Source organism: Dendrobium catenatum, unplaced genomic scaffold (genome assembly GCF_001605985.2).
Source record: "Dendrobium catenatum unplaced genomic scaffold, ASM160598v2 fragScaff_scaffold_1136, whole genome shotgun sequence".
Lineage (NCBI taxonomy): Eukaryota > Viridiplantae > Streptophyta > Magnoliopsida > Asparagales > Orchidaceae > Dendrobium > Dendrobium catenatum.
In genome coordinates this window covers 928724-947142 of record NW_021319598.1, presented here as the reverse complement: position 1 = coordinate 947142, position 18419 = coordinate 928724, and the positions used below count along the sequence as shown (strand labels likewise).

Genomic DNA, 18419 nt, shown 5'->3' with positions numbered 1-18419 from the left:
GCAAGATGGTGCAATTTTCAATTTTAAATATCAAATCCTCAAATATCTCAACCCAAGTTCCCAAATTTCCAAATTCTCATATCCTAATCCCATTGTTGCTACTATATGCCAGATAACACGTATATTTACGTATCTGATTGACGACTAGCCTTAATCGAAAGTTCTCTCTCGTTATCGGGAGGGGTAATTAACTATAGGGGCTTGCGCCTATAGGAAACCAGAACTCAGATCATAAAGTCCTCACAAAATGAGGGCGAAATCTCTGGGTAGTGTCTTATCTACAAACCCATCTGCCTTCCAAAATTTACCTCGGAACCTACTCAGTTAAAACTCCCTCGCCGAAAAAGAAAAGCGAGCGGAGGCCGGGGCCGAATTTTCGGAGCCCACAGAACTCTTCAAGTTAATTAGTGGGAAGTTGACCCATTAATTGTAAAGCTAACTTTATCTTTTCCCTTTCCTAAAATAATTTTTCCATTTTCTAATCCCACTCTCTCCCATTCCCAAAGCCCCACCACTATAATTAACCTCTTACCATTCCTAATCTCCCACAAATAGCAAAAATCGTGGCTTCCCTCCTTCCAAATTTCGATCAGCATCTCTTTTTCTCCAGTGTGAAGTAAGATACAAGGAATGCACTACGGAGCAAATACATAAGTCTTTCTACTCTTACTTCATACATTTAAGTATATAGCTTTGAAGTCCAATTCTATGTGGCATCACTACTTTCATGTTAATTTATATTCGCTAGCTTCTTAAATCATTGAGTGCATGGTTCTTGTAGTGACTAATCTATGTTAAATGTTGGATCTTTTTGCCAACCCATGCTAGCTAAGTTGTTGATTTGATTTATCCTTCTTGAATTCCAGAATTTTGGTTATGGTTAATTGCTATTTGTGGATTGCCTTTCTTACTTGTTTGAAGCTTGTTTTAAGCATCCCCATGATTAATAGCTTGCTGATTTAAAATTTAACTTATGTTTGATTTCATAATGCAAGTCTTCACATGCTAGTCCTACATCAATTGCCCCGCTCTAAATCCATATCTATGGAAAACACTAAACTTATATAAAAAAATGAAAATTAGATCAGGATTGACTGCACCATCATAAACTACTTTGGCTTAGAAGAGACTTCGCTTTGGAAGATTTAAAAGAAGTGATATCTCATGTAAAGAGTGCTGTTGTAGTTGTTATCTCAATGAGCTCAAGACATGATTCAAATCGCATAAAGAGTTCTTTATGGAATTTCTTAAGATGTCATGTGGAGGGGGTTTAGATTATGATCAACACACCTCTTCTGTAATAAGAGAGGTGGGAGAACTTATATCATGCTATTATAAAATTATAACATTCTTGTGAGCATAAACTTACCTCTTTAGGAGACATTCGGAACATGTATTCCTCCCTTCTATTACTTCTTATCGTTTGAAGAGTATGAGCTATTTTGCAAGGAGTCTATTATTTTGGAGTATCATGGGAATAATAGTCAATCTTGAAATAAAAAAATCCTTAGTGTGGAGAGTGGAGAGAATATGGCACAGAAATCGATGGAGAAGAAGCAAGTTGAGGTGGCATGCAAAATCTAGCGCTTAAAAATTTTTGTGATTGTAAATGTGCAGTTGACAAGGAAGAACATGATTACCAAGGTAGGCATATAATGTGCAGAATTCTAAACAAATGCTTAAAAGTTTAACTTTAATTTTTCATGGAGATGAGCATCTGAGCCCCATGAGTACTAACATGTCATCGAATACAGCTTTATAACATATAAAATGTATGTGCAAATATTTCGAGGCTTGCTTTGCTGTTTTGACATTAAAGATGCCAGCACATTATTATTACAATTGTTCGAGTCATGCTAAAATACTTGATTCAACACAAGATAAGCACTTTGGTATACCACCTTATGAGGGTGGCATTAACAAAGAATTGGTAAGAGTCGGCTGGTTATTCATGATAGAAATTAAACACAATTATGATGAGGATTTTGTGATGGTTTATTATGTTTAAAATCAACGTCAAATTTTCTAAATGAATTTACAGAATTGAACAGGCAGATTAGAGAATTAATGGACAAAAGGATTAGAAGAATAAACTAAATATTGCATATTGGGCAGTGTTGTAAACTATTATATATCGGACAATTTAATATTTCAGTGGAGTGGGACAATGTTTAAATGATTTCGGTGAATATTAATGATAGGATGGTAAGTTAATTGCTTGTAAGGACATTGTAAATGCGGATATTGCTTTTGCTCCTCAAAATGGATTAAATGATTACTTCAAAAACCAATGCAAAGATGAGATTAATGAACTATTATAATATCTTGGATAGTTATAGTTGGTGATTTATAATGAAATTATATGTTTTAGTATAATAGGCTATGCGATGATTTTTTATGGTTGTAGAATAGTAAATAAAAATGGCATGTGGCAAGGGACATTATAATGTGCAAAATTCTTAACAAATGGTTGAATATTTAACTTTGATTGTCATGAAGGTGAGCAACTGAAGACCTTTGGTAATAGTTGCAATTCATCTAATGAAGCTTGAGAGTAGATAAAGCTTATGTGCAAGTTTTTTAGGTCATTCTAATGAAGCTTGAGAGTAGATAAAGCTTATGTGCAAGTTTATTAGGTCATTCGTCATTATTCTAAACATCAAAGATGCCAATGCATTATTAGTGCAATCGTTCTAGTCATGTTAAAGATGTCAGTGCCTTATTAGTTGAATTATTTGAATCATTGCTAAAATGCTCAATTCAGCTGTATTATATAGGTAGTTTGGTTTAGCACCTTACATCCAAGACATTAATGAGAAACGGGCCAAAGTTGGCTACTTAAACTTAATTATGGTGAAAATTTTGCTATGGTTGATTTAATCTAAAATTAAGATCAAATTTGCTACATGAATATAGGGGTTTCATAAAAAGACTAGATAAATGGTTCTAATGATGAGAAGAAGAAAAATAAATGTCGTATGCTTTTATAATCTAAATAGAATGTTAAAACATCAAAGGATATTGGAGCTTGTTATAAGCTATTATATATTGGGCAAATTAATATTTGGATGTAGTGAGATAATGCTTAAATTGTTTTGGTGGATATTAGTGATAAAGTGATTTATATCAATTTAATTATTTTCAAGGACATCATAGATGTGGTTTTAATTTTTTTCCTCAAGTTGGATTAGATGATAACTTGCAAAACAAATTCAGAGGTGATACTAATAACTGTTTTAATACCATAGGTAGCTAGGATGATTATAGTTAGTGACTTAAATGAGCAAGCATGTTTTTTAGTAAGATGGAGTATGAGAGGATTTATGATGGGTGTTGAATAGTAGAAAGAAATGTTATGTGAGAAGTCATATTTGATTTCATAGTTCCATATGATCTTTATTATATCGAACACAAGAAACATTGGAGCACTTATTTACTTCAAAATTTTAGTTATCAAACGACAAATAATTTCTTGTTCTCTTGGCAGGAATGCAAAATCTTTTCATAGAGATTGTAAGGTGTTTTTAGTTGTTATGAAAGTATAATTTGAAGGTACTAACGAAAGTATTAAAAAATAACGTCCTTAAGATTAAATGGTGAAACTTCATAATTGAGAAGCTAATTTTTGAGATACATTTAGGGAGGCAAATTGAAATTTTTTCTTAGAACCAATCTTCTTGTTAGATACAAGTTCAGCTTTTTGAAGAAGATTGTCATAGAATTCTTGTGAGATTCTAGAAATTTGTTACCTATAATAATGAAATTTGGAGGTGGAGTGATGTTCAAAGAGGGTATGAAGAAGAAAAAAATTTCAATGAGTGGAATAATTATTGCTTTTAAGGCTTATAAATAATTATAAGAAAGTTATAATTCTTAATAAGATGGTAGTAAGTATTTTTTTAATTATTTATGTAATAGTGTAGGTACTAATAAGGAATTTGAAAAGAAGTCTGTTATAAGGTAGTAACTAATAATGCAAGACATGGAGATTTAAATGTTATAATCAAAGTTAGATGTATAAAAAATCAAAGATATTATGTAAAGATGAATACATCAAGGAAAGATGAAAAAATTATTGTATGAGATTTTTAAATGAGAGTGGAAGGGAGAATTTTCTTAGAAAAACATAATTAATAATTTCATGGGCTATTTTACAGAATGATCCAAAAAGGTGAAGCTGAGTTAGCTTTTAAAAATGCTATTAACCTTTATGTATTTGATGAGGTACATCATGTGATTTAAATATTTGTAAGATATTTATGTTCTTTGATCATCAAATCTTTTTAATAGAATTTTAAAGATAAAGGAATATACAATGATTAAATAATTACTTTGATACTCGTATTTGAGAATAAAGGAAATTCTAAATTGTGGTTATTATAAAAGGATTCAAAGCTATGTCATTTAATAAAATGTATGGGCATGTAATGGAATATAGGCTTAGAAAGCTCAGCAACGAAGAGTAAAATTGATTTTTGCGAACAAGATTTGCTATTGAGGTGACTTCTGTGCTAATATAATATAATTTCCCATTGATAATAGGATTAAGGATCATCATTAAGTTTGTGCGCATGTGTGTGTATATATATATATATATATGGAAATGCTTATAGAAGACATTCAAGGTATATTTGTGCAATTTGTAGATGACATAATTCTTGTTGATGAGATATCTTCTGAAATAAGTGAGAAGTTAGAAAACTTGAGGTGCTTAAGAAGATAATTGGTATTTAAGATTAATAGAACAAAGATTGATTGTATAATTTTCCATTTTATTTAGTTTGAAATCTATAGTTTTGAGGCGATATTTCTAGAAGACCTAGTGACAATTAATTCTGAAGTAACTTTTATAGTTAAGGTTGAATGCTTAAACTACAAAAGTGTCACATGAGTACTATATGGTACGAGAATATATTATTATTTTGTAAAATTGCAATTAGATTGGTTATGTGATACCACTCAATGTTAAGATTTAAGTCTGCAATAAGAGACTAGAATGTTGAAAGAAAAAGTTTATAAGATTTTTTTAGAGGCGCCTTAATGTTCTAACAACCAAATAAGGACACCTTGAGTATTGTTATTGTGGAAAGATTTCTCGCCTGATTTTTTGTTTTGTACTTCTTGTGGACAACACGCTTTGTTATTTGATTTTGATTTTCTCCTCTTCTATAGCAAGCACTTTGTTGTAACCTGCCGTTGTACAACAGTTCAAAACTCCTATTTGAAAATGATCTTGTTGTTTTCTAAATCTGGATTGCTGGAATTGTAATTCCATACTTCGTTTTTGTCATTTCTATAGTACCAACAAGTGGTAGTTTCAATAAATTTATTTGTCAGCAATAGTTTTTCAATGGTTGGAGGCCTGTATGAGGCGACAACACAATAAATTCGTCAATTTTTTTGCTTCTAAAAAAGGTTGAAATGAACTTGGGGTTTGGGGGGGGGGGGGGGGGAGTGAGGCTGCTTGAAATGAACTTGGGCAGCCTTCTTGGTTCTATAACTGGTAGTTTTAATTTCTATTATAGGGAGAGGAGAAGGGAAGTTGTGGGAGAGTTGAAATTAATTTATATGACAGGAATCTAGCCTATTTATAGGCATTTATTGCGGGAGTTTTGTTCAAATTTAATACTTTTCCTTTTTGAACCTGCTACATAATTCAAGAGGATTCTTGTCCTTAGCTAAATTAACTCCATAAAATAAGATTCCTTTTCATCCTAGTAGCTCACTCGATGATGGAAGCAGCATTGTCACTGCTGTGAGGTCCAAAGTTGTATGCCACTACTATGGTGCTTGATGAGATCCTATTCTCTTTTTGCACAAATGCACGTCTCAGAGGCCACGAAGCTAAGGATGGGGTACTCATTGCCCTAAAACTAGGGGCAAAACCATCAATGGGCGAGTTGCGTTGAGCCATGGTGGATATGGGTGCAACCATTTTCTTTGTTTCAGAAAAGGAGAGGCGCTAGTGTTGTTGATGCATCAATAAGACAAAGGCCAATGACAAGATCACAAACTAAGGCCCATCACCAAAATTTGGGCTAGTCATAATGCAAAACTTTCTATGCAAGGCAATAAACATTCCATACTACTTTTACAATTATGGGAGAATAATTTGAAAGCTTAATTTAAGGTCCCTTGATGGATTGGTGGGCCATATAAGTCAAAAAGGCAAAGATTTTTATAAATTGATTGATTTCATGACCAATCTACTTGTCATTTGTAGCCAATCTAAATTTTCATGTATTTGGAATCTTTTAATTTAATTTTATTTTTTTTAGTATTAGGACATGTTATCAATCATTGTAATTGTATTTTATTATCTTCTAAGATTTTCCAAAGTTGTCTAGGCATGGAAAATAGGGCATTGCTTTCTACTTTTGATTCATTAAATTAAAAATTATTTTTGCTTGTGCAAATTTGGTGTAGAAAAAGATTGGTGGTTGTTATACTCATTGGTGAAGCTTGGTGGTTGATCCTTTAGGGCTTTGGTGAGTTCTTAGTTATCTCTTCTAACCGTTTTTCCTTCTTTTCCCAACACAAGTTTCATCTTCTCCACTTAGCCTCAAGCTTAGCATCCTTCAACCCCCAAACATATCCAAACTCTCCAAAACTCTCCTAAATATCCCCACACATCTCTCATAACCTTCCAAGGACTCAACTCCCTAAGAACCCTAATATACCATAGCCAACATTCCAATATAGAGAGACAATTTTATGCTGTGAGCAACCAGATTAAAAGTTTCATAACTTCTCAACCTGTTATCCAATATAAAAAACAACACCATTAGTTCCATATCGTCCCAATCCTTAAATCTGGAGTTACTCATTATTTTTCTCCAAGGAAAACTCATCTTTTTGGAGCTTAGAAATTTCATATTCAATTTGTCAAAAAACCTAAATTTCAGCTTCACTACCACCTAAATAATCATTTCATTATCATCCTAAGAGAATATCAATCAACAACATCAAGCCTTTATCCCACTACGTGGGGTTGGCTACATGAATCATTTTTCTCCTTTGCGTCCTATTAAAGGTCAAATTCTCGTTTAAATCTAATAAAGAAAGGTCATTCTTAATATTTTCTAACCAGGTCTTTTTAGGTCTGCCTCTGCCTTTTTTAACATAAGTCAAATCTAATACCTCTACTCTCCTAACCGGGTCATTGGAAGGCCGCCATTTTATGTGACCAAACCATCTAAGGCGACTCTCTCTAATCTTAATCTTCTACTGGAGCTCTCCAACCTCTCTTCACGGTATATCTCATTTCTTCCCTATCTCTAAGCGGTAAAGCACTCATCCACCTGAGCATCCTCATCTCGTGCCAACATAACTTAAATATTATGCTTTCTTAATCCAACATTCAGCACCATAACAGATTGCAGGCCTCACTCCATCTATATAGAATTTTCCCCTTAAGTTTGAGGGTACTTTTTCTATCAACAACAAGCCCGAGATCTTCCACTTCAACCATCCAACCTTGAATATCTGACTGATAATTACCCATCTCATTTCACCATCACCTCTGAACAATAGATCCAAATACCTAAAACATGTACTCTTATATAATGACTTGATCCACCCAACAGTCACAATCTCCTCACCTCAGGTCTATTACTACTAAAATTACACTCCATATTCCGTTTTAGAATCTATTCAAGCGGAAAACCTTAGTCTCTATATGTTGACCTCCATAATTCAAGTTTACTTTCAACTCCCTCTCTAGTCTTATCAACAAGAAGAATATCATCAGCAAAAAGCATACACCAAGGTACATCCTCTTGCAAATGTCTAGTGAGATAGGATATGGAGGACTTGGGACCTGGCAACGGTAGTGTTAGTCTTAGCAGAAAACAAACAAATAAATTTTCACAACAATCAATTCATCAAAATTAATTTCATCTTCGGCTCTTGAATTAGTGACACACAAGTTTATTAGAAATACCCTATGGAGAGAGACAGAGGTTGTGTTAATATTTTAGCAAGTTTTTAATGGCCAATGCCCTTATTGAAATCTGAAAATTAAACTCTATTAATCTAGTCGACTGTAAAGGTTTAATGATTTAACATTTTAGTTTGTAATCTTTTTGCTTGACCCCTATTTATTTTCTGATAAGGAGATAGTTTCAGGTCTGAGCAAACGAACTTCTACAGAGGGCCTTAGGGAGGCCTTTTCAAAGTTTGGGGAAGTTGTCCACGGTATGTTTCTTTCTTGAGAAATCACATAACGTCACGGTGGTATTACTCCTCTTTTTCCATGTCCTTTTGCAGCTAAAGTAGTAACCGATCGGGTTTCGGGATATTCCAAGGGTTTTGGTTTTGTGAGATATGCTTCAATTGAAGAGGCAGAGGAAGGCATAAAGGGAATGGATGGAAAGGTGAGTAATTAACCGTATCATTATGTCTTTGTTTGGTTTGAAGGAATTGAACTTGAGGAAATTAAAATGGTAAAAGTAACTGAATTGAAAGTGATTTTCCGCACTTGTTTGGTTGAATTGAAAAAAAAAAAACTTTTTTTTTTATTTGATTGATGACAAATTGAGTTTTTTTTTTCATGAGGATAAGGCATTTTAGGTTTTATTTGTGACAGTTTTCTTATTGCTTTCTAAATCAGCTTTATAGCACAAATAAAATTTGTGTTAAAAAACTACTTTAAGAAGTAGCAAGAAAATCGTCCCAAACGAAGCCTTAGTCACAACGACCAGTAAATAATTTTTTCGTTTAACTTTTTAATTCAGTTGGGTAGACAATTATTAATGGAAAAATATATTTATTCATATTTCTTATATGAATTCAGTTTCCTTTTAATTACATCAAAATCCAGCACCCAATATGCCATAGTGCAATTGCATTCCCTCCTATTCCTTCAAACCAAACTTAATGCTGTAGGTTTATCTTTGCAATTTGGAATGCAGAAACTTTGTTTTTATTGTTTGATACTTCGATGCTCATTCTTTAAAGTACTTTCAATTTGGCATCTAATGCTCTTATATCAATTTGTTTTTTTCCCAGTTTCTTGATGGATGGGTTATTTTTGCTGAGTATGCTAGACCAAGACAACCACCTAATCAAGATCAGTCTTCACAGCCCCAATTTAACAACTATGGATCGGCACCGCAATCCAACTACTCATCCCCATTGTCTCAATCTACCTCATATTACACATCAGCTGCAACATCCAACTATTCATCTCAAGCACCATCACAGCCACCACTGAGCTCTTCTAGCTATTCCCCTCAGGCAACACAACCTCCATTAAGCAATTCCTACTATGCACCACAGACTTCACAACCTCAACAGAGCTATGGTGGTTCAGTGCCTCCATCAAACTATGAATCAGTGCAGTCTCAATCAGGCTATGCCTCGAGCTATTTCAACCATACACCTCAGACATCGCAGCCCCCGCCGAGCAACGGGTCGGTCCCTGCAACCAACTATGAATCAGTGCAGTCTCAATCAGGCTACGCCTCGAGCTATTTCAACCATACACCTCAGACATCGCAGCCCCCGCCGAGCAACGGGTCGGTCGCTGCATCCAACTATGAATCAGTGCAGTCTCAATCGGGCTACGCATCAAGCTATTTCAACCATTCCAATGCTTCGTCGCCTCCATTCAACTATTCATCAGAGATATCTCAGCCGACTTCGAATCCGTCGACGGCGCCATCATGGTATTCTTCTCCAACATCACAGCCCGGGAGCTACATGTCAGAGCCTCCTAACTATGCACAATCACACTATGGATCATCACCAGTATCCAACCATTCTTCCCAGACTCAAAACAATTCTCTGAAATCCGAGAATCCACTGAACAACTCTTCACCAAGAAATTCAGAGACATTTGAGCCTTCCTCAAGCTATTCCTCTGAGCTGAAGTCCGACTTTGAGCCTGGGAGGGCAGCCAACTACTAGCATTGATGCTCTCTCTTGCAAGAGTGCCATTTTACTTCATCTCGCCTTCTATTGAAGATGATTGATTATCTCTAAAAAAATATCTAAGATAATTTAAACTTTTAGAACTATTGAGTCTGCTGGTATATGAAGCTTGTTAATGCTGTTGTTCTTAGCATATTACGGTGAAATTGTGAACTACAGAGACTTAAAAGTTTGCTACTTGTGCTGTTTTCAGGAAATTTTGATGGTTGCTATGATTGCTAGTATGATTCATGGGTACTTATTTGTCGTGAATTAATGAAATATTATGCTGTTCAGTAAATCTTCAATAAGATGGATAAAAAAAAACAGAAATTAATAGTATTTTATAAATTCAATTGATTCATCTATTAAAAATAGAGTTTAAATATATCATATATATAAAAGTTTTTTAGAATCTGTTCTGCAGTGATATAAATATTAAATATTTTATTTTAAAATTTTTTTTTTGGAATGGTGTATCAACTTGCTGTCACTCCTGAAAGGGAGTTTGACGTCAGGGCTGCAAACGAACCGAGCTGAGCCGAGTATGCGAGTGTTCATGTTTGAGTTTGTTTATCATTAGTTTGTTCAAGTTCGGCTCATGTTTGCTTCGAGCTTTATTGTTTGTGTTCATGTTTGATTCGTTTAGTTTAAGGGTGTTCATGTTTGGTTTTTATGTTTGGTTCATGTTTGGTTCGTTTAGTGCTTATCGAGCTTTAAGCAAACAAGCCTTATCGAGATATGTTCATGAACATATTTAACAAACAATCTATTGAACAAACAAACATTAAATTTGTTTATGAACATCTTAAACAAACAAGCTAACAAACATAGACAAATGTGAAATGTTTTTTGTTCAAAAAAATTAAATTTATAATAAAAGCAATTATCTATTTAAAATAAAAATATGATTAATCTATATGAATATATTCTTAAATGAAGCTTACCTATTGCATTTCTCTCCATTCAAACTTTTATCGAACTTAATGTTGAGCTTGTTCACGAACTTCAAATGATGTTGCTCGTGAACATAAATGAACCGAATACATTAGTGTTCAAACTTGTTTATTTAATGATCGAGTATTTAAAATGTTGTCCAAGTTTGTTTGTTTAGTTAGTTAATTGATCACAAACGAGCTTTAATCGAATCGAGTATTGAGTAGCTCGTCGAACACTTGGTTCGCTTGCAGCCTACTTGGTGGTGTGACTAATTTTCAGCTGATATAGAAGAGTCATTTTCATCGAAAAACTCTTGGCCTGCACTTGATTGGGTCCCACTTAAATTTATTTTTAATTTAAATTGATTTTTTTTTTAAAAGACAATATTACTTTTGAAAAGCCACCCTATTATTTGATATTTGGTAATGAACTTTTGTGTTTATTCTAGCTAATTTTAAAACTATTTATGTGCTTAGTGACACTCTTTCTATCATTGGACATGGCATCAGGTTGTTCGCCATTTTGCAACAAATCTGGGATTTGTTTGCTTTGTTAGATCCTTGACATTAATGCTAAGCTTGCTATGGCTTTGTTAGATCCTTGACATCAATGGCAAGCTTACCATACATAGCCTTTTGAAATAAAAATTAAATTTTTTGTGTGGACATATTGCAACTCATAAGATCTTCTATTTGGGGTTATTTGTCCTATTGGTTGAGGTCTCTTTTCATGTAAGATAATAATAATAATTTGTAAGCCTCCTTTGATATGTATATGCACAATCCTTTTGTATATTTCATCAAATTCACTAACATATAAACATTATGGGTTCATTTTAAAAAAGACATTTGACATATTGAATGCTATTCTTATATTTATTATTCACCATTTTGTAGTTCTAATGCATGATTAATTGAGCATTCACTCTTCTCCAAAGAAAGTAACATTTTGTTGCTTACTAGAATGAAATAAAAAAGAGCTCTAAAAACATAAGGGATCTCTCTTTTTCTTCTTCTTCTACTTTAGGACATTCCTCCAATTATAAAAGAAGTTATTCCCTCGTAAAGATATATATTCTGCTTGCAGTCTTGGAGCTGCATCAAAAAGAAAGCTTACGAGGAGGTCCCTCCTCTGCATGAAATATCCTCTTCAAGTACGCATAGTCGCATCTTGCATATGCTAACTTCTCTATTCCATATACAAAGGCCTCTTGGATGTGCATGAACTACTCTCAACTAGTTCTTACAGAGTTCTCAAATCATATTAGTTACTACATACAAGTTCTCTCCTTTCTTTACATGCAATTCACAAAAAAGTTCACTTCCTTTTTTTAACTTATAACTTCTTATTAATTCCCTTTCTAAAACTCTTTTCACTTTTAAAAAAGTATTTTATCAGTATATAAAAATGTTTTTAAGATTATCATTATGATAAAACACCCTGTGATCTTTAAATATACAAATAGGTTAATCTCTTTTTAGATAGTATATATAGTACACGCTCCACTTTTACACTCAAATAACATAATAATATATAATGATACAGATTTCGTTTGGAACGATTTTCTTGTTGCTTTTTAAAGCAGCTTTCTAGTATGAAACTCTTCCTTATTGTCGAAATAACTGCTTTATATCAAACACTTCTCTCTTACTCATAACTAGAGGTGTAAATGAACCGAGCCAGCTCGAACTCGACTCGATAATGAGCTTTCATGCTTGCTTATCGAGCTGCCTGAGCTCACGAGCAGGCTCGAATGACCGTTAGGATTTTTTTAAATAACTACTTTTTTTTATTAAATTTGAATGTTTAAAAAAAAATAATGCTAAAGGTGTAGCCTAATAAATTCTGCAACAATAATAATTACAAGAGCTGTATATATATAACATTAAATATATTTTCCCAAATAAAGAAGCTGCAGCCATTAATTGGAAAAGAAAAAAATCTACATACATTAATTGTTCCAATTAATTAATTTAAGGTCTAGGGAAAAACACAACAAGCTTCTTCCACGGCTTTATCGCATCATCTTCTTCTTCTTCTTCTTTTCCTTCTCGTTGCTGGTATTTCAGATGACTAGGACTCAGGCCCCTCTTCTTGTTCGTTGGCCTGCACCCAAAAGTTCTCATCAGATTTTGCGTTTTAACGATAACCTTCAATAAAAAAGAACTTGAGATCGTAATCGAGCTGAGCTCAAGCTTGAATTTTATACAATGAGTCGAGTTTGAGCTCATTAAACAATTTTGATTCGAGCTCAAACTCGAGTTTGAGCTCACTGTGAGGTCAACAATCTCAGCTCAATAATGCCACTACTCGACTCATTTACACCCCTACTCATAACTGAATCTTCTAGAAACCCTTCTTGACTACTTGATACAAATCTTTCCTGTCGTAACTACTTGCATACACTTAGATCCTTTCTTTTTTCCCTATCATTCTTGGTGTAATTTACCTATTCTAATGGTGTTTGTACTACACCCTCCACATGTTGGGACATTTTTACTAAATATAACCGAATGTTAAAGATTTCGTTCAATAGAAACTTCGTCACTTAGGCTTCAGTTGGGGCTGCTTACTTACTGCTTATTAAAGCAGCTTTTAAATTTTTGTACTAATACGCTTGACACCGGACCAAAGGGAGCTCGACGAATCCACGTCGATGATCCGGTGGCGGTCGCCAGACACCACTCCAAGAACTCCTTGGAGCAAGAACCACCACCTAAGAACAATCTTAGGATACATAAATTCAAAAGAGAATAAAACTCTAATTTTATTAATTTCCAAATCTAGTCTCTATTACAAGTAAAGACTACCTATTTATAGACAAATGTTGCCCATAATAGGCTACACTCAAAATAAGAGAGCACTAATCCTATGTAGCCATATAAGCTACCAAATGAAATAAGACTAGCCTGAAGTTATCATGAATAAGCGGCTCAGCTCCGGCGTCATACTACCGGGGTAAGAGGAACTTTAGGCTCATGAGAAGAGGTTCGGTTGGCCACCATAAGGTGGTGGATTTGGTTGGCTAAACCGATTTGGATAGATCCACCCGATGTCAATTTGTCTACCAATCTTCGACATATCAAGCTTAGCCCAAGTAGATGGATCATTTGTGATTGTGAGATTATTGGGATTCAATTGTGTTTCTTTCAGCATCCTAGAGAAGTAGATAGGAGCTTCAACATCCAGCCCATTTGAGAGATCTTGACTTGCAATTTTTTTGTCAGTGATGACGATCAAGTTTGTTGCCGTATAGTGAACACTAGGAGTGAATAGTTCATGTTGGTCATCCGGCTCGCTCTTATCATCATCATACAAAGGCTTATCACCATCAAGAACTCCCAAGAACATGTCGTCATCATCATACAGGTCATACACGGGTTCATAAAAGACATGCCTAGACAACGAGTTTGACAACGGATCTTCAAATTCTTCGAAGCTAAACTCGATCGAGGTTGGGGGGAAAGAGATCTGATCATCTGAAATGTCCTCATCGTCGTAGTCAATTCGTAAGGATTTTATGCATTTCCTCTGTTCGAGCCTTGACATGCGTTGTTTGAGTCGAATAATTTCTCGTTGAAGATCTTCTATTTCGGCTTGTTGCAACATGCGTCGAGGAGGCATCTTGCTTCCTATCCTTCAAGACCTATTCAAGACAGCAAGAATAGCTGCGGAACTCCAATTAAGTGCAAGATGCCTTATAATCCGGATGACCTCATGATGCAGTGTGAAGCATGCAAGGAAGATATGGAACCAGCTTTGTAAAATTCAGTCAAGAAGGCAAGAGGATTTTATACCTCAAAGGAAAGAAGTCAGAAAAATCCTTTTAAAATGTATTCTTGCAAGATTGTATTAGAACAAGAAGGTGTTTAAGGAATTATTCTATTGTCTCTGAGATCTCAGCATGGATGACGCAGGGAAGTAGATTAGCACTCATCTTCGGGCACAATCAAAACCAAAACTGAATAAGAAGAAGAACAAGAGAGCCTGCCGGCGTACAGGGATGTGCGTGATATCCAGCGAACAAGGATGGCGAGCGGGCTTCCTTGCGTGCGTGAGGACTAGAGATTGGCTGGAGATCGATCACGAACCGTGGACAGATCGCGTTAGAGAATTTCTTCGGGCTCCTGGACTTGTCCAAGAAACATAAAATAAATTAAGAAGAGCCGGTTGGCTATGATACCAAATGACACCGGACCGAATGGAGCTCGACGAATGTAAAGGCTGTTTTCCTTCCAGGATCGTCCGGGACGAAGTGGATCGTCCTGGGACGATCTGTACATATTGTGAAGAAATCTGCATGTTCGTATGTACGAACCTGGAACAATTGGGACGAACCGTCGGAACAAACTGAACCCGAGAGTTTCATCCTAGGACGACGAAATTGGCATTTAATTTCGTCTGGTCGATCTGGTCCATGACCTGGTCCAGAGGAGATCGTCCCGGGACGATTGGGAACATCGTCCGGGACGATCCTGCTTAATAAATATCCGATTTAAGTCGTTTTGAAGAGAGAGAGTCCAGGAGAGAGAAAACTGAAGGGAAAAGAAGAAAAGTGGATTTTTGGACGACTTCGACTCGTTTTCGTCCGTCGCCATAGTTGGAAAAGTTGAACGACTCGAGGTAAGGCACATTCCGCCTTTCTCAATTTTCTGAAACGAGAATTTTGACGACTTTTATGTTCCGGATTTTGTTTCCGCTAGCGAATTTCTGGTATTATTTTCTTCTGACAAAGGTTTTACCGCGTAACTTTTGGTATGTTTTTGAGATGATAATTATGCACGTTTTGATTATTTTCTGGAAGATTTTTACCGGATATTTTGAATTCTACGACGTTTTAATTGATTTGCAAGTTATCAGGATGTTGAAAAATGTTACTTCAGTACAGTAAAAGTCTTATAATGTTGTTATGGATATTTTCTGATAATTTGGTAAATTTTTGAATTTGTGAATTTTGTGTAAATTCCGTATACTGTCGCTATGCCGCTGATTTTTCGTACGAATTCTGATTTTTCTAAATTGATACATTAAATGAATTGAAGTGTTTGTATGCTATCAGAAGGGAGTTATAAGGGGTAAGGATCCTTTGAGATTCTGTCTGTGTCAGAAAAATCTGAAATGAGCTCTGAAATCTGAAAATAAGTTATGTTCCGAAATTCCGAATATCTGTTCTATTATGTTCTGGTGCTATAAGCACAAATAGAGGCATAAGGGGCAAGAATCCGTTGAGATTCTGTCAGGGTCAAGGAATCTGATGTTTGATATTTGATAATCTGTTCTGTGATTTATCTGATATATTTTATGAATTATATGATATGAACGTGATTTTATCTGATTTCTGTACGATTCGGGTTATTCCGTACGATTCTGTCTGCTCTGTGACTTGGAAGCTTTATGACATCGGTTCTGAACTCCGATTCGAAATGACTTCAGTTTTCTGTATCAGTTGTTTGATTTCTGTTGATCAAGTATCTGTTCTATGATTTCCGTACGGCTATTTTCTGATGTATTTTTTTATGTGAATTTCTGATGATTTGGATGGGTGAGTGATGTCTTGCTGAGCTGTTAGCTCATCCTTGTTTTCTGCGTGGTTTTCAGGTTCTGGGAAAGGGAATGAGGTTTTGGATTAGCAGTTCAGAGTCTGATCAGTGATTAGGTATTTTGTACTTTTGATTTTGTACAGTCATGACTTTTCTGTTCTGTTATGTTCTTTATGTCCATAAGCCATGTACTGTATCTGTATATGATTATTTTGATGAAAAAAAAGATAGATGAACTGTTATGTATTTGGATGTTTATAGTTGCTCTGTGTTTTTCTGTCTATTTAATATTTGGAAGAAAGTCTGAAAAAAATTCCAAAGCTAGATCCTGGATTTTCAACAGTTGTGTCGCGGCCCGATGCGAGCGGAATCCGTCCCGATCGGGTTGGGTCGTGACAACGAATCCACGTCGACGATTCGGTGGCGGTCGCCGGACACCACTCCAAGAACTCCTTGGAGCAAGAACCACAACTTAAGAACAATCTTAAGATACAGAAATTCAAAAGAGAATAAAACTCTAATTTTATTAATTTCCAAATCTAGACTCTATTACAAGTAAAGACTACCTATTTATAGACAAATGTTGCCCATAATAGGCAACACTCAAAATAAGAGAGCACTAATCCTATGTAGCCATATACGCTACCAAATGAAATAAAAGTAGCCTGAAGTTATCATAAATAAGCGGCTCAGCTCCGACGTCAACACTGCTTTAAGAAGCAGTAAGAAAGCAGTCGTACATGAAGCCTTAATCTATCATTGGACCTTGCCATGCCTTATATTTAACATTCTTTTTGCCAATAATAGCTTCATGGTTCCACTCCCAATGCCTATAAAACTCCTCAATGCATATTGTGAAATGTGAAGTAATAAAGGTGGCTCAATAACTAAAAGGCAATGGTAGTAAAGAGTTCTATGCTAAAGCAACCCAAATCGCTGAATGAAAGCTTAAATACACAAAAATGCAAGATGCACACATATCCTTAGAAAACACAGTCGAGGAGGCTCCTTAGTAGTTTTCCTTTTTTTAGACATTTACTTGGACACAAGGAACCTTCTTTATTCTCTTAATAAAGTTCAATGTCTTACGTAGTTTACAACTTGATAAATGATGTAAAAACTTTTCTTTTTCACTTTAGTGGATAGCGGACTAATTCTTTGAACCAATTTAAATCTCATTATTGATTATGTCATGTCATACATCATCAAAAAATCGCTTTGATTAAGCACGATTCATTAAGTATATTCGAGTTGTCATCTTCCAAAGTTAAATTTGGAGCCATGTGAACTCCGATTTCAGTGAACTTACAATCAAATTGAACGTCTCTATAAAACGAAACCAACGACATCAAAATCGGTCCAATCTAAGCTCAAATGAGATTAGAACAAGGGCTTAAAGTTTATTGGGAAACTTTCGGGCATTAAAAGAATGACCAAATGATATCCAAATATAACATGCTTAAGCAAGCTTATAGTCAAATTGAGTGGCTCAAGGAGATGAATCCAAGAAGCCCAAGATTACTTAATTATGACATCAAAAATACAATTAAATGCTGAATAAATACTCTATAATCGTAGAAATCAATATGAGTTGTCCAATGGAGCATTCCGATTTTTCCCCTAAATCTTCTCCATGTTTACAAAGCGTGCAACTCTTAAAATCTATAAATAAATCCACATTCTTTACATGAGAGTGATATTTTGCTAGCAATTGGAAAGTGCTTTGAGATTTCAAGAATCCTAAAGCTCCACTCGAGCACCAACGTATTTGTGCACTGCTAAGATGAAAAACATCGCACACTACTGCTACAAATATACTAGCCCACAACACCAGTATTTCAACTTTCTTTTGCATTAACGTTTGCATCACTCACAATTATACATTTTGAGTGACTTATTGGCTCTCCATCAAGCTCTAATGATCAACTTTCTCATCCACTAACAGGCTAGCATAGAAGCCCGTTCAAAATCCTTACTCTCAAAACATCTCATACCCTTTATCTTTGTCTCCTTTGTTGCTCTCCCTCG

General features: G+C 35.0%; 1 protein-coding gene across 1 annotated transcript in view; it reads left to right on the top strand.

The window, feature by feature from the left end:
* Positions 1 to 10164, top strand: part of LOC110093027 (putative protein TPRXL) — a 28740-nt gene extending 18576 nt beyond the window's left edge. Inside the window, exons 2-4 of the mRNA XM_020817776.2 lie at positions 8128 to 8196; positions 8269 to 8375; positions 9010 to 10164. Coding sequence (XP_020673435.1) covers positions 8128 to 8196; positions 8269 to 8375; positions 9010 to 9909 — 1076 coding nt within the window. The 3' untranslated portion in view covers positions 9910 to 10164. The remainder of the gene's footprint in view (positions 1 to 8127; positions 8197 to 8268; positions 8376 to 9009) is intronic.
* Positions 10165 to 18419: the final 8255 nt, after the last annotated feature.